The sequence below is a fragment of the Macrobrachium rosenbergii genome, chromosome 11, assembly GCF_040412425.1.
Source record: "Macrobrachium rosenbergii isolate ZJJX-2024 chromosome 11, ASM4041242v1, whole genome shotgun sequence".
Classification (NCBI taxonomy): Eukaryota; Metazoa; Arthropoda; class Malacostraca; order Decapoda; family Palaemonidae; genus Macrobrachium; species Macrobrachium rosenbergii.
In genome coordinates, this window is record NC_089751.1 from 38,793,261 (window position 1) to 38,811,225 (window position 17,965).

The 17,965-nt window shown below is 35.0% G+C and overlaps 1 protein-coding gene across 1 annotated transcript in view; it reads right to left on the bottom strand.

Annotated features, from left to right (window-relative positions):
* dup (double parked) overlaps positions 1-15,991 on the bottom strand; it is a 40,866-nt gene extending 24,875 nt beyond the window's left edge. Inside the window, exons 1-5 of the mRNA XM_067111629.1 lie at positions 15,565-15,991; positions 10,194-10,451; positions 8,922-8,966; positions 5,320-5,546; positions 2,026-2,259 (exon numbers count right to left, since the gene is read on the bottom strand). Of these exons, the coding sequence (XP_066967730.1) occupies positions 2,026-2,259; positions 5,320-5,546; positions 8,922-8,966; positions 10,194-10,451; positions 15,565-15,924 (1,124 nt within the window). The 5' untranslated portion in view covers positions 15,925-15,991. The remainder of the gene's footprint in view (positions 1-2,025; positions 2,260-5,319; positions 5,547-8,921; positions 8,967-10,193; positions 10,452-15,564) is intronic.
* Between the last annotated feature and the right edge of the window lie 1,974 nt (positions 15,992-17,965).

A 17,965-nucleotide genomic window follows, 5' to 3' on the forward strand; every position in this document is an offset into this window, starting at 1 on the left:
TAAAATGCAATACTGTATTATGAATACAGTAGTAAGTATTCCACTTACTGTGGTAACAATTATTACCCATCAAACTACTTATGTATACTAAATAATAAAATGAAGTGGAAAGATGACTATAAAATTCAGAGATAGTGTCAGCCAACTAACGAACTGCTGTTCATAGGAAATCCAGTAATAGCGTCATTCCAACCTCAAATTTAGATATTTACATTAATTTACATGGTTTGTGCAGTGGTCTCAGAATCTACCAATTTACCTTTAATGGCTTCAGCTTTATGCAATACTCAAAAATATTTTAAACATTACACCCATTTCTATATATTTCTACTAAAAATCACCATACTTTTGTAAAGTAATGGATATACACCTTAAATATATATGGACAAAGTATACAATCTCATGCCAAATAAGTTCTCTGTATATAATAGGCCATAATACCTTCCATCTCCCTAACATAAGGGTCATGAATCACAGCATTATATGGTCACACCTTTTCAATATCTCCATTTTCTTTGTCAGTGCCCATGTCTCTGTTGCACAGAGTAATACAAGCATTTTGTACTGATCTTAAGTCTATGCTTTCTCTGCTAATGAGAAATTTTATTTAGTAGTCCTGTTGTTTCTCTCCATTTCAACCAAGATGCAACTAATTTCAACTACTGCTTCATAGTTCAGTGTCCCCTCCTCTATCCATTACAACAGGGTCCTAAACTTCCCTATCACATTTTCTCATTATACACTTTGGAAATAACAAAAGGGCCATGAATCATAACATTATATGGTCAACCTTTTCAAAATCAACATTTTTCTTGTCAGTGCCCATTTTTATGTTGCATAAAGTAATACAGGCCTTTTGTACCAACTGTAAGTCTGCTCTCCATACTAATGAGATTTTATTTATTAGTCATCCAGTTATTTCTCTCCATTTCACCCAGGCTGCAGCAACTTTCAACTCCTCCTTCACAGTCCAGTGTATCCCTTAAATAAATCTCTAACTCTTCTAAGGTTTTCTCTTCCACATTTTCTCTTGTAATGTTTCAGACACTGGAAATCTTATTCCATATAAACTTTTGTAATCCTGAACACCTCTTGTGACCCTCTTGTTACATTTGGTACATAGCAAATACAGAGTTTACCCCAACACCTTTCTCAAAAACACATGGCCACTTTCTTAAATGGACTTTTTCCTTTTGTCTTATTTCCACTTACCACACTCTTTGTTTTGCTTACAATGATTTTAGTTCCTCCTTTCCATTCCACTTTTCCAACTATTAAATATTTCCACCACCCCTTCCTCTTTTGCTGTTAACTCCAGGTCAGCTGCATGAATCAGCTCCTAGGGGCACCATTTTTTGCACCCCTTCAATGATTCTTTCTTTTCTAAGATGAATAATAAATGGCTCAGCACTGATCCTGATAAACTAGCATTCATTCTTCTGATGTACCTCCAATGTCTTCAAACCTGACTTTGTGTTATGGTGAGAGTAGTATCACTAGCTTAATCAGTCTTTCTGATAACCTCTGCCTTGATACATTCATGTATTAGTCTCAGTACTCTCAAAATGCCTTTGGAATAGCCAAAAGTACATGGTATAATTTCTTCCTCTTTGTGGCAATGAGACCGCAAAAGAGAAAGGATCCATTGTAGGTGTGGGAATCCAAAGAGGTCACCAGGCCAAATGTCTTAAAAGTGCTCAACTAATATTATACTTAGCAGGATACCACTGCCAGGTGTACAGCTTCCAGATTTTCATTTTTTACATTGCTTTTCTCTACTTCATTATACATGCATATGATCATATGTCACATACACTGTAATGGTGGAGAAGCTGTATATGTAGGAATGAATAACCCCATACACATGCACACAGCTTACCATCCCTATTTTCCAACAATTTAATGACTGAAAATCTCAGGCAAGTGAAATATTTTAGCTAATATACTGAATTAAATCATAATAAACAAATATCATGCAACATTAAAATTATTGTAGCAATGTGCAATAAAGTAATGGCTACTTACTTTCTCAGCATTTCCTGCACTGCTGACTTCAGTTTACTAAAGGTGATGACCTCCTGTCTATTATGGAGAAGGGATACAACCGTGTCAACTGCACGAAAAACTTCCTTCACAAACCGATACTTATAGGGTAATACAAGCTCCTCTGATGGTTGTTCAATTAGGTACTGGAAGCGTTCATGAGCAGGTGCTTTCAATGGTGTTTTTACTGGAGTTTTTATTGGTGTCTTTCTTGGACTGGAAAGAAAAACCCTTTTTAGATAAGAGTATAACCTTGTTATTTCAGCATTCTGTTACAACATTCTAGCCTGGTAGATGTGCAGCACCTAATTTTTATAAAAAATAAATTTTATGTAACTAAAATTTTTAACAATAAATTACCATTCAACAGGAGTTTCAATGGAACAAACGTTATTAGAAAAAATATGAATGACCGATTTAAAGATATACACTTGAAATCTCTGTGAACATACAATACTTGGATAATTTGATCACTAATTGCATGAAAATCTATCCCATACTTTCCTCTCTGGTATCATGTTATCATTGGAATGTAAGCATTAAAACTGTTATCAACATGAAAGTGTACATCATAGAAAATACAAGAAAATATTTTCGGTTAATTTACTGACTACATGTAGCATCCATAAGCAATCATTTTTTCGTCTGTCTGCATACGGCATTGTGTATTGTTATTTTATTGCAAATTTTGATAAAGTTAACCCTCAACAGTGTGATAAATACCACTATTAATTTGTAAATATAGTGCACTACATGCTCATATAAGGTTTCAGTGGTGTAAGGATTTCATAACCACAGACAATTAATATATAACTGTAGTGTCTTTAACTAGCTCAAAAATATGGTATCATTAATCTGTGGTGAGAGAGAGAGAGAGAGAGAATGCCAACGTGACAGGAACAGTAATGATGTTTGGAAAGAAATAATTCAAGGGCTTTAAATCTAATTACTTTTGTCATGTACCCTATAACTGCAAGGTTTACAGAGTAATATTTAATATCTGTTTTTTTAATAGAAAATAACATCCAATACATAAAGTTTTAACTGAGTACTAATATGGACAATATGGGGCTCAAGTTAAGTCAATCAGGAATCTTGGGATCTGAAGGAAGTCATTTGTTTTACATCATCGCTAATGTAGATGTATTGTTTTTATTTATGAATAAATTCCTTTTCTCACATTTTCTTATGCTTTGGAGAAGTGTACCTACAAATACAGTACATACATTATTTATACCTGACCAAGAAATAATGTACTATAGTTGAACATTCATTCCTCAAGAAAAGAAATTAACCACTTGCATGGATTTATAGTTATGGAATTTTCCTTGACAGATCATCCTTCTTTTCTCAACTTAGTCCCTAGTAGGGGTTGTTCTTTTTTTTTTTAGAACCTTTTCCACTGTCACTTTACAACCGTTGTGTGGTTTACTTCCTTTAAATGATGAAGTTTGGACATTTTTCTGACCTGTCTAGACTGGGGTAAGGCACCTCATTGCTTGGCCTACTTGCCCTAACACATATATTTGAAAATTAACTTTCTTTATAATTACCAATAAAAAAATGTAATCCTCATAGATGAGCATATTTTGTTAAAATTTCATCATGGTTTTATTATAGTACATTTGGATGAGTTAGCCTAAAAAAGGAATTGTTTACTAAAATATAATGTATTGTAAATACAGTGTGACTAACAATTTCAAGGGTGTGGGAAAGATGAGGATGTGTTTAGGCACTAAGTTTTCATTGTTTATGAGTAGATTTGGATAGGGGTTTGACTTATATTTTTTCTTCAGCAATAATGACAATTTTGTTTGTGGATTACCCTTAAGTATATAAAATAGAAATTATGTCATTAGTCTATTGCATATATCCAAATGCTGCAATGGGGTGGGAACATAATTTAAGGTGGGCAGCGGAAAGTAATGCACTCAGGCTACCTCTGATTTTCATTTTTCTGTGTCTGTTTGCTTGTGCACAATATTATGTATACGATACGGCATTATGTGTAAGTGTGGGTGGTTAACAACTGGAGGTTTAGTTAACACTTGAGGGTCTATTTTTTGCTCCCACTGCATGACAAGTTGTGCTGCAGTCAATCTAGTATGCAACAGAAAGAAAACCAGTTGTAATGTTTTTTGTCTTGAATTTTTCACTTTTCCAAAGACCATGACTTAACAGGCTAAGTAGCTACCTCAGTGAAAGATCACAGACTACCTAAACAAGCTATCCAATATGGGTCTTGTTTCAAGATTGTAGGCTCTAGAAACTTCAAGCTCTTGGTCATTTGGTCATCATTTACAGTAAGGTGCTCTGCAAGTATGGTTATATATTTATTGGGCATTATAAAAAAGAATAAAATGATAATCTTATTTACCATTATAATTCTATATCAACATTACATTTTCCCAAACAGTGCAAGAATTACTGTATACAACACTCTTAGTGCCACAAAAAAATGGAACGTCATCCTTGGCCTTGGAAGCAACTTAAAAATTGTAATATACACTGTAATATAAAACATTGGATACCCATAGTCAACAATCCAGGGATTATTACATACAACACAAAGATCATGTGAAATCCTAAGTTTAAAATGGTGTACAAGAATTCCTTTTACTATTAACAATGCGATACCCACAGAGAGTATTCTCTTCTACTAAAAATCACAATATATCCTAACTTTACAAATGAGAATACAAAGACAGCTGTGTTGTATACACAAGATTAATGTACTGTACAACAAAAATCAGATCTGAAGGCTTAGAAAAGCGATAAAGATGGATGCGGAACAGTTAGGCAAGAATGGCAGCTGATATGTCGACAATGATCAGCAGGAATGCCTAGAAAATCTAGGAAAAATTATATATATGAAGACCCAAACCAGATGGGACTTCAAGAAGAATGTATACAACAGTGTGGAGAGAATTCACTGCAATTCTAATCCCATTAAAGGAAAATCCAACACAGAAAAATCAACGAAAATTAGTAAAATTAGACTACTTTTAAAGGATATAACTAAAGGGTACGCTTTCAGGCAGAAAAAGGTCCTAATACTGAATATATGCTATTCATCATAAACAACAGACCAAGACAGATCACATCATTTAGTATCAACTGGCATGTAAGAGAAAAAGCTTTCTATTAAAATATACTGTATACTAGTTATACTGTATACAAAATAACTGTTCCTATCAGTTTACCTAAACATCTCAGTATAACTATACATAGTACAATATACTTTGCAAAAAGTAAAAAATTTAATGAGGTACATACCTTACTGGTACTTCAACATCTAGAGATGCAAATTTTTCTAATTGGGGATGAGGTGCCTTACTTGGAGAAGGTACCCCAGTTGATCGAAATTCTTCTGCCAGATTATTTTCCCTGAATTGCTTCAGCTTCTCACCACACTGATTAACTTTCAGCAATTTTGCGCGAAGCTGATCGAGCCTACCACATTTTCCAAGATGTTCTTTAATTTCTGATGGTGTAAGCTTTCTCTGAGGAAAAAATAACTTAATTAATTTGAAGGAGCTTTTAATCAAATACAATTTCATTTCCCATAAAAAATACTGAAGATACATTAATGCTAATACCAGTAATCCAATGTAAAATCTAAATAATGCAATTTACTATAACACTAAAAGGCTTGAAAAACCTCCTGAAGAAGTACGAGTTTTACTGATAATATAATCAATCAACCATCTAACAACGAAACTCCATCTTCCATTCAAGATAAATACATTATTAATAAAATTTTTAAGACTGCATTATGATAAAATGCTGACAATCCCACAACACTGGACATCTCAACTTCAATAACTTTATTCTGGTACAATTTTTGCATCATTCCTAAATGAACAATCCTGGCCATGAATACAGTCTAGAAATTTGACTTGTGTTTAGTTATTCAGTTCTATAATAATGACCTTAAACTAGCACTCTGAGAGCACTGTTCAATAATTGGTTTGTTATTGTTAGGTATTGTTAAATCATCAAAAACCAATTACTCATTGAATTACAATTCATAAATGTTGCAAACACCAATATGAAAAACGTTCAGTCTTTCATGCTGAATTCACCGCCACCAGGTTTAGTCAAATTTAACACCAAGGAAAGTCCACTAATAGACAGATTAGCAGAACAGACAGACAATCTCCCATCATGCGCCCTTATGTATAATTGTCTACTTTTGTATTACAACTGACTGAAATCCCTTCAGATTTATAGGAGTTGCAATGACCAAGTATGCATAACCGACACTGATGGAAGCAAATAACTGGTCCCTCCAAATTGCTGATAGGGAACTAATAGATAAGCAACCTAGAACAGATTTAGGGCTAGTGAATGGAAAAGGAGAATAGAAGATGATCTTAAGCTCTAACAAATTCCCACCATGAAAAGTTTAGCTTAATTACCAATCCTGTACATAGTAATACAGTGATGAGGAATAAGTGGAACTCAGGTGTTCATACCAGGATAAGAATGAAAAAACAAAAACTGAATTATTAGCAAAGTGTATACAAAACAAACAGGATTACTACAGCCATACTCATAAAAACATACCAATAAAATCTGAATTTTTTACAAGCTTTAAAAGTCATAAGAGTCACTAAACATTTGTAAAAGGTCAATCTAAATTGCTTTATCATAAAACTAATTACAGGCAAAAGTAACCTTTTGATATCCCTTTTGCAGCCTCTACCAAAAACATATTCTGGGACTGTGAATCCATTTTCCTGCAAAACCAAAATGACCTCTCTAGCAATATAATGCATAAACAGACTTGCACAAAAACAACTACCAGCTAGCAATAATACTGCATCTAACTGCAACATATTGAATTTGGTGTGAGAGCTGCACACAAGTACCAAAAGACAGTATTCCTAAAACAGAATCTGATTTATTTCACTGTCTACTGGCAAAGGAACACACTCAAGGGCAGAAAAGTACATGCATAATGTTCAAGGCTTCTAGACTATTAGCATCAGGATGAATGTCCTGAAGCTTTCATTAATAGTAACAATCACAAGCTACAAGCCTAATTGGAAACTTAGTTAGTTATAAATGATTTGTTTAACCAGACCTCTGAACTCTTTTAGGGTTCTTCTCGGGCTGGGAGAAATTGGAAACAATATGGAAAGCAGTCAGAACAGAAAAGGAAACTGATTAGTTAAGAATGACTATGAAAGAAAAGTAAGAGAGAAAAATATGATAAAAAGCAAAGTATAACAAATAGATAAATGTGTACAATAGACAAATTTGTACTAAGTTTGATCTGAAACTCCAAGTTAAATAAAATTATAACGAATGCTCCACAAACTGGTCACAAAAGGAACAAGTAAAAAATGTGCCGAGTTTTCTGCATCGCATATAATGCTATATGATGCTCACCCATGCCCATGAAACTTCATAATAGTGCCAGACGCATGAGCATGGCTAACTTTAACCTTAACTAAAATAAAAACTACATACTGAGGGGTGCACCGACTTTTGAGCACAAGACAAATGGGCACCGACAAACGAGCGCAAGACAATTGAGCACCGACACTTGAGTGTCAATAATGCAAAATTATACTTAGACTTGATCCTGACTTTATACCATTTTAACAACTTTTCTATTGTTTTACTACTGTCACTATTGATATTTTTCATCTTTTGGTTACAAGATGTTTTGATATCTTGCATTTCCTAGACATTGTTAAACAATTTTGAAGTTAACTATCGCTGGTTATAAGACTATTTTTGTGGAGAGGACAAGAAAGGAAAAAATGTGACGGTTTTAAATTTCATTTGCTGAGAGATGTAAATATAAAATATCTAAAAATAATTCATATAATTAAAAGCAGAAATATGACAGCTTTAATTGTTATGAAGTAAATATATATCTCTAAATTAATTGGTATACACGAAAACTAAACATCTTGTTTAACTACTTCTGCAGGGTAATATTAAAAGATATTGAACAAAAATATTCAATTGGGTCTCTTGCAGAATATTTGCTAAAATTTTTTATATGACCTTATTTACTCTTATATATTTACTATGTTTTCCATCTTCGTGCCGCCCAGTATCTATGCTGATAATTTTATCTGATGTATGATTTTGTTCAAGTCTTAAAATATCTATGAATTTGCAAATCGTATGACGCATACGCTATGCCCTATTGACATCTTGCCTGATGCCACCCCTCAAGGGAATTATTTGTACGTGGATGTTCCTTGACAATACGTTCATACACACTCCAGACAGACACTAGGGGGAAACATAGCGCCTCTTCTTCTTCTTCTTCTCCTGCAGGGTTTTCTTATCCAAGTGTCTTCGAAATAAAGAACTAAATCCTCCTGCTGGTCAGGAATTAAATCTTGTCATGATTCGAATACATTTATTATATCACTAGGAGGAATGAATGCCAAGGCCACTAGCATTTTTGTGTAGATTTGAATTCCTTCACTGCTACAATACAGATTGGTCAAAGATAATACTTGAATTTTTCTCCAAATGTTTATCGATATATATTTTTTATTTCTTTACTGGATTGTTCTTCATTAGGTTATGTTATAAAATCTTAGCATAATTTTGCATTTCTGATGCTCAAGTGCTGGCGCTCAACTGTCACCTCTCTTTTGTCTTATGCTCAAACGTTGGCTCACGGTACTCAGGTTAGAGGGCTGCAATTTGTTATGTTTGATGACTGGAGGGTGGATGATCAACATACCAATTTGCAGCCATCCAACTTCAGAGGTTTTTAAGATCTGTGAGCAGACAGACAAACAAATAGCAATCTCAATAGTTTTCTTTTACAGAAATCTAAAAAGTCAAAACTGTATAGCATTGAATCTCACTGGAACAGAGGCAAGATTTTTTATACTTACAGGGGAAAGCATTTTACGAGAATTCTGGATACTGTCGCCTTTTATCTGCAAATCAAAAAATATAACAAATAACCACAATGAAATATTAGGCTATAATAATAATAATAATAATAATAATAATATCTAAATTTCTTTTTACCTTTCCATTTTGTGGTTTCTTCTAGAATGAGGAGATAACTTTCAAAAATGACTTATCAAATGTACTTCATATACCAATATTCCTCTTAATTTGATGCAAAATGAATAGCATATGCAATTCCAATGGAGGAAGGGGGGACAGTTCTTTATCCTTTTTCCACCTTCTAAAAACTATACTCCATAAAATAATATCAGTTAAAGTCATAACAACCTTTTGATAAGACAACCATACTTTGCATCAATTATGCAAGGACATATTTAGTACTAAAATTCTGTGCAAGGCATATTGCTTACAATGTACATTATCCAGTGTACTGTACGTACACAGAATGAAGGCATTTTGTAACATCTCTCCTGGTTCAGTTTCATTATTTGTCTTTTACCCTATTTCTGTTTCACTTGTCTTTTTCTGACTTTAACTTCCTAGTTCAGTATATACCTTATGTCAAAGAACTGATCCTCTGACCAACCCTCAAACAATTAACATACCTTTTGGTGTTAAGTGGAAGAAGTATCAAAATCCATCAACCAAATTCTGAAACTTACCTCGGTCAGTGCCTACATAAACTATATTGATCACATCGCTGTTCTCTAAATACAGTTTCTAACTTGTTATAAAGATTTATAAACTGGTTACTTGTAACATCAATCATCATATATTACAAAAAACAATAATTGTTTTTATGTGGATCAACAAGATTACAAATGAACACTCTTCTACACATGCAAGGCCTGACTAATATAAATTCAAGAAATAAATAAGGCTTTATCGAAAAATTTGTACTACTGGGCCAAAAATTAATGAATCTGACATGTTCATATACCCCCAAAAATGAATGAACTGCCAAGTTCATACAAACACCAGCAATATCTGAAATGAAAAAAATGATTGGGCCAACCAATGTCTTAAAACTTAGAAACCCTCATGAGGTAAATATAAAAAAAAAGACCAATGACAGCCCTAACACACATGGGTGGTCAAGGCAAAAATAAAAAATACTACAGGAATTACAAGGAATTCTATTTATAAGAAAGCCAATTTGCAGAGCATGTGTAAAATACTGAACTTGTTAGAGGATAATGGAACTTCCTCAAAGTGCACCAATAACCAATACAAACGCTCCTTTAACTCACCCCTTCCATAACATTTTCCTTGAGGTCTGATGAACCTTCAGCACCCATCAAAAGCTTCTTTTTGGCTGACTTTGGTAGATCATGTGGAGGGACGACATCACTGCCATTAGGAGTACGATCCAGGTCTTCTCCACTGCCCTGCTTTCTACGCTTCTTTTTCTCTTCTTCTTCATATTCCTTTTTCCGCTTTGGGGTTACAGGTAGAGTTATATCAATACCATCTAACCCAGAAGAGGAGCTTGCTCTAAGTCCTTCACTCTGCAAGCAACAGACCCTTGTAGTACAGTGCTACACATTACCTACAGAATCTTGATAATCTGCATTTCTATCAGTGCAATATTACTACTGTAAGCAATACATGACATGAACTGCAAGTATATAGAAACTGAGGGGATATAAGAAGGAATCAAAAAGTGATGATGACGAAAGTCAATTAGCTACTGAAAATAACCTATACAGTAAAACAAATTATGTCACAAAAAGGTTCAAGAGGATCCCAACCTCCCCCAAAAATTAACCATAAAAATACCATCAATAGCAATACAAAATAATGCAATACATCTTTACTACGGCCAATAATGACAATATACAGAAGAGCATTAAAAACAAATTAACACAAGCAGTATGCTGATACTTTATCAAAACATCAATAAGTTTGCTGATACTGTATCAGTACATTAAAAAAAATTCCTGTGCATTGCTAGCTTATGTAATCAAAAGATTAAACTACTGATCAAATTAGCTATGGTTTTTTTTAACTTTACTGTTAATGTTTATATACATAATGTGATACTAATAAAATGACATGTATATGGCTAATATACTGCAATAATGATTATAGGTTTGTTTCATAAAATTTACAACACTATTACTGAGCCAAATGTTGAGCAAATTTGATCTGATAAATAGTGGCATACATAACTATCCTATAATCAGTATTACAGTATTAAATATGTGCACATATGCCAATACGTGATCTGTATTAAATTTTGAAAGATTTAAGGGTAAAACAAACCCTGGTTACATTTCTCATTTCAAAATCTTGTGTCCAATTGCTTCTTTCATCCTGACAATTGATCCACACAGACAAGATTAACTGCCTAACTGTTACCTACTGTAAACAACTTCAGGAGCACCAGAGGTCAGTAAGAGCTTATCCAGCTTGTCAGCTAAGAGTAATATACAATGCAGCAACTGCTCTATAAGTGAATGACCATCTGAGTGTGGGAATACTTTTATTTATTTCCGACTAGTTTCTTTTTATTATACTGTTTATTTTAATCATCATACTTTTATGCCTATACTGACTTCACCGTTTTCATATAAAATTATGCATGAAAATGAAATTAAAGTGGACTGGCCTTCAAGAGAGAAAAAAGAATCATATACAGTATATAGATATCTCCACTTTCAAAACATCAGCTCTATATGTATTTATATACTGAATGGTAAAATTGGTGCACTACATATATGTAAGTATTAAATAGTTATTCTAACTTGCAGGGACACTAATAAAAAATCAACAATGATGCTTTGACATCCAGTGAATCACATAACAAAGATTGTATCAAAGATGGCTGACTACAGCCATCTTTGTGAAAAACTTACACTAAACTCACTTATGTATTAACCACAGTTAGCCTACTCTGGCAATACAGTCTGGTTCCTAGTGTGTAATAGGGGAAGGGGGAGGGGTAATCTAGGATAAATGCATTGTCTATGTTAATTTTACGTACCAATGAATGTAGGAAAATACAATAAAGAATACTAATGAAGAAATTATGTAAAAATTAACTAAAAGACACATGACCAATGAACCTAAGGTAAATGACTGGGCATGACAAACATCAATCGCTGAATTTTCACTGTTCACTCGATATTTAATTGGTGAAACAACAAAAAATTAAACCTTTAAGAAAACCTTTCAAAAGATTGAAGTTTCATTAACAACATGAGCCTTACGAAACTGCCGTACGAACTAAAATAAGCATGTGACGTCTTCGTAAAATAAGTGTTCAAGGCAATTTTGAATCCAATTTGGCATCCCCCCAAATGCTGATGCACCTTGAACAGTGCTTGGACACTTCCTTCCTAGCGCTCATTTAACAGTGTACTGAACAATGATTGCGTATGTGTAATGTTTATTGTTATTACTCAAGATTTTAGTTGTAATCAGCACAATAAAACATTTTGTTGCCTATACTAGTGAAAGTGTGAGACATGGAATTCCCGTCTGTAATGTGTTGAAATGAAATGCATTTTTACCTTGTAATCTGTGGTTTTATCCTTACTGAATCGCAACTGAAGCTCCACAGTGCTTATTTGATTGTAATTATATAAATTTTGTTCATAATTCAGTCAAAATACCACTTAAAATATGTGAAAATGGCTGTTTACAACACTTTACTCCATCAAAATAGCGAAACTGTGGCGGGAACAATTTTCCAGCCTTACTGTACACCTAGCAGCCACAAACATCCGTGAGCGGACAACACATTAGTGAATTGTTCATGATAAAAATGTAATATTTTGTTGCTAGGACTTTTCATTGATTTAAGTCCACATTACTAAGTGAACTTCTCAGACATGTAATGTGTACATGTGAGTGTTACCACTTTGGCAAAAATGCAAGAAAGTTAAGTATGACAATTTATCTAGAATTGGTACTTGAGTGAAGATGCCGTGACGTCAAAATACAGCACTGAAATAGTTTTTAAATCCAAAGTTATCACTGATAAAACACCAATATACTTGACAAAACTTACACTATGTATGTAATATATACATTACACTGTATGTAATAGATATTAATAAATAAAGAATACAATAAGAAAAGCGTGAAAAATAGCTACATCGTAATGTTCACAACAAACGCGGAGAAATTTGTCTCAGGAATCTGGTTTGTTCCAACAACAATGAACATTTTCAAATGAATTATAATGAACACGTGATACATTTACTCAATTTATATCCTTATTCTGGTGTTTAACTACCTAGCTATTTAAATATCTAGCACTCTGGTGTCCGAAAAGTTCGCTAGAGTTCGTTGTCCATGGCCGAAGGATGCCAACGGTTACCACTGATGCAAAGGAAACGGTATCAGCGTCTATGGGTACGAATTTTTTGCAGATTTAACACAGGAAATGGGCAGTTTGTTTACATAAGCAACTCGGCAAATATCGAGGAGTCACTCATCTACTTATAAAGTGTTTTAAGTAAAAGTTTCGAGAGCATCATGGCAGGTAAGTTAGCACCGCGCACAGCTAAACCTTAATGAATCTCTGTTTAATCAGAAATATGCCATTATTTCGTAATTTAAGAGAAAACAGTTACTTTGATAGGAGCGTAGAGGTCTCGGTGTGCTGTGTAGAGGGGGCACAAGTCTCTTTGATGTTGATGGGGGCGCATTCAAATGCATTTTCTGGAAGTGTTCATAGCGAGGGGAATTACTCAACGTGTCACAGCCCGATCATTTACTACGTGATCTTAACAACTCATGCATGATAAATGAGCATAACTTTATATTTACAGGTTAGGCCTATGAGACAGGGGCACTAGCATAACCAAGTTAGGGCACAGAGTTCAAGGTTATATTAGGCAAAGTTAAGTCAAGTCAGGTCATATTCCCCATAAAATGCCTAGGCTACTACGGTAGCCCTGACCCCTCACTCTGCACTTAGCCTACTACAAGTTAATTATATCTTAGTTTAACCAGACCACTGAGCTGATTAACAGCTCTCCTATAGTCGAGCCAAACAAAAGTGGCGCGTGAGACTGAATGTATCGTGGCAAAATCTAAAGAGTTCATTCATTTTACCTGGAGAACGCGGTTTAGAGAAGTCCTGAAACCGAAGATGCATTAAGGTCTTAAAGGTGGGAGGGTTCCGTCGGTCATAATCCCGGATATATTTTTTTTCCAGGTGGTCAGTAGAAAACAAAAATACGAACCTTGAAAGAATTATGATCCCAGGTCAATCAGAGCCACACAGGGAGCGCTTTAATACATTATAAGTGTTTTCTTCCTTCAAAAATACATTTATCCTTAAGACCCACACGTCTTCTGAATAGGATTGTTTCTCCCTCTTTGAAAGAACAGGCGAAAGTGGGTTTCCCATTGCTAAACCAAACGTTTGTTTAAAACATTCCTCATTGAAAATAAAGTTTATGCAATTCACCCACATAAAACTGCCCATTTACTCGGTATTGGAATACCTTGAAGATGAATTGCATAAACTTTATTTTCGATGAGGAATATTTTAAACGTTTGGTATAGCAATGGGAAACCCACTTTCGCCTGTTCTTTCAAATTTATATATGGAATTTTTCGAATGCCTGTACATCCCCAAGATTTTCCATTTTCCTGTAACATGGTACTGTTATATTGATGACATTTCAGCCATCATACCCAAAGATTTGGACGTAACATATTGGCTCAAACTCGAGGGAACCTTTTAATTGTAAATGTAGTACTTATTTATATGAAAAGACAAATTATTTGACATGTGGTTAAGATTTAGATATCTCAGACAAGAACAAGATTATTTTTCTTTTCGTCTGACACGCTAAATCAGTTAATCCGCAGGTAATAAGCTGGTCAGATTGTTCGCTCGTATCCTCACTGAGCGGTCTTTAAGGTCTGATGTCCGAAATCTTTTGATGTCGATACGATGCATTGGACGGGGACCTTCTCTCACGCGCCACTTTCGTTTGGCTCGACTATAGAGAGGGCTGGCCTGAAGGATTAGATTTATTTTACGTGGCTAAGAACCAACTGGTTCCCTAGCAACAGGACCTACAGCTTATTGTGGAATCCGAACCACATTATGAGGAGAAATGAATTTCTATCACGAGAAATAAATTCCTCTAATTCTTCACTGGCCGCTCAGAGAGTCGAACGCTGGACCAAGGCATGGAGCTGCATGTAGGCCACTGAAGTGGGTGTGGACAATGGAATGGGTGACCAGCAAGATGCAAGATAATTTAATTTCTTAAACCAATATTGCTCATGCATTCCAACTGTTTATGTTACTTCCCCTATCCCTAATCTAGCCTATCAAGAAAAATTATGGACGAACCCCAAAAGAAATAAGAGGGCTGTTGGGCACTTCTGGTTTTCTGATGATTAATCTCAGCCTAGCCAATCACAATGCTGCCTTCATTAATTCAGCCACAGAGTCATGGTCAATTCTATTGTCATGGGATATGCTAGGCTAGTGCACACAAGCCTGGCAATCAGATCCGCGATTATTCTCATCACCATCGATAATTCTCATGTTACGTAAAATTTTGAGGCAGTTCCCCTAAGACTGATACCGCGTAAGGTGATCTGGATAACCTACCAAGCTACGCTAAGTATCAGTGCACAACCTACCTTTTCTTCTTCATCTTCCCTTTTCCTTTTAGCCGTCACTCGCTCAAACAAAGCAGCAATATCCTGAGTTCCAGATGGACGAGTTCTCTTCCCTTCCGATTTTTTGTTCGATGATTTCTCCGTCTTAGAAAGTCCGTTAGTAGAAATCGACTTCGCCTTACTCCCCTGACTCAACGGCTCTACCTTCGCGACGTCCTGATCAGATGCACTATTTTCGGCAACTTTCAAAGACAAAACATCACTACACTTAACTTCTTGGCTTCTCGAGATACTATTCTTTGCATTTTTTATACTACTTGTATCACGAGCACTTTTTCTAGCCTTGTAAAATTGATGTAAGCTTGATTGTGTGGTAGCCATCACGTCTTTTTCGAGTGTAAACAAATGCAAATTCCCGCGGAGTGGCTTCCTGATGGTTGTAACGTGGGTAGTAATGCAGCTCTCCAAAAGGAGGGCATTCAATATTTAGTATTACTTCTTATTCAAGTGAGGTTCAGAACAACCGAAATAATATATTCACACATTGTTCCCTTATCCATATTTAGTCTCCTATAGTAGAATAAAACACGGAGAATATGTTTTTAATTTCTGTGATGAAAAGTTTGGTAGTCTATTAAACAAATTACTTTTCGTCTTGTCGGTTTAACTAAAACAAACATAGTTAGCCTGGAATATTTGGTGGACAGATGATGGGAGATTAGTATATGGAATATAATTTAATGCAGTATCTTGTTTCAGCTTGGTTCCATTATTCTACAGCCTATTCTTAAATGCATATATGCATACCTAAGCGGTACGAGTTAGCACATGTTTCTCCAATATTTTGGCTGTTGCTTGTCGTAATGCAGGTCAAATTTTTTTTTTATTCCTTTTATGAATAAATCAAGTATCCTGGGATTCGTTTGACAGAATTTCCCTTGATTAAAAAAATGAATCCCTGAGTACCCGGTCGCATTGCCTTCTTTCTGTTTTTTTTGGGGGGAGAGGAGTAAAAAATATATATATCATGCAGTTCTCGCCTCTCTTCAAAGATATTTACCCTCATTGCTTTAAATGAATTTCCAATAAAAGTTTCTATCTCTTTTTAGTCAGTCGATTGATTTAAAGTTGTCAATTCAGTGGCTACAAGGGACATTTCCCTCTCCACCTCTGGCTCCTGTCAGTGGTCCAGATTATGGACCCCGGTCTTTGCAGACATGGGTACGCAAGCCGAAAGATTGTTTAGGCAGCAGGGCCGCGCGAAGATGGTGATGTTTGTCGGGGGCGGGGGGAAGAGTTTAAATCCCCATTTGGATATTATTAAATGAAAAATTAAAGAAATTTTTAAACCCAAACAGAAAACCTCTTCGTTTCTAAAATAAAACTTGTTTATTTTCTGTTAAGTTATCGTCAGAACCGGACCATTTTAAAAATCCTACGCATGGCCCCGGTAGGTAGTAAATGATTTTGCTGAGCCATTAATATTCTTAAAGTTACAAGAGAAGTTTCTTTATTTGTTTGGAGGAGGATGGACTGGCTCGTTTGGAAAATTCTCCAACGACTAGTGCCACTTTTCACTACATACCACATTTATTTATCGGTTACAGACAATAGCCTTCTTGAATAATTTGCTCAATAGCAGCTTTAATACTATAGGTAACATGATGAATAGTCTGGCAAGAAGGTATCAATTAATTTAGTTTTCTATGTATTTTTGGATGCTGCCTAACCAAGTTTCGGGTTCTAGTTAGCAGTAGTATATCAGTCATATTATTTATAATATTTTCATCCTCATTATATTTTTCTATATACTGTGCTGTGTGGACTTTAGCAGTGTATATACTTTGTTTCAGCTGAATACAATCTTTTACTCTGTGGTTCCCTCCTCAATTTCGGCATAAAAGTTCGCTTGAACATCTCTGTCTTTTAGTTTTGTATTTCAAGGTATCTGTTATAGACACGAAAGCATTTACTGGCTACGTAGAGCTTGTCATCTCATACTCCATGGTCCGTTCCTAAGGTCGGATTTTGATTTTACAGTTGCTGCCTTCTTGAAGTTACTTTCATTTTTTAGCGGACCTCTAGCCAAATAAATTTTAAAAATTCTCGCCGTGGTTCTGGAATGCGGGCTTTCCGTTGACGTGTTTGCCCGTATTTAAAGCATCCGCAAGTACTGTATTTGGCCTTTGTTTGGCAATTAATGGCCATCGTTAACTCGTTACTAGTTAAATATGCCGTAAGTCATTTAGTATGTTTCTTTTGAAGTTCAGATGGGCACCATTAACAAGGTTTATATTTTATACTATGGGAAGAAAATGTTGCATTGCCTTTTGCTCAACTTGTGCTTGATTTTTCGCCGCTTCCTTCTTCTTCTAGGTCGGTATCTGTTTGGTTTCATTTTCTTTCGCCTTCTATCCATAGG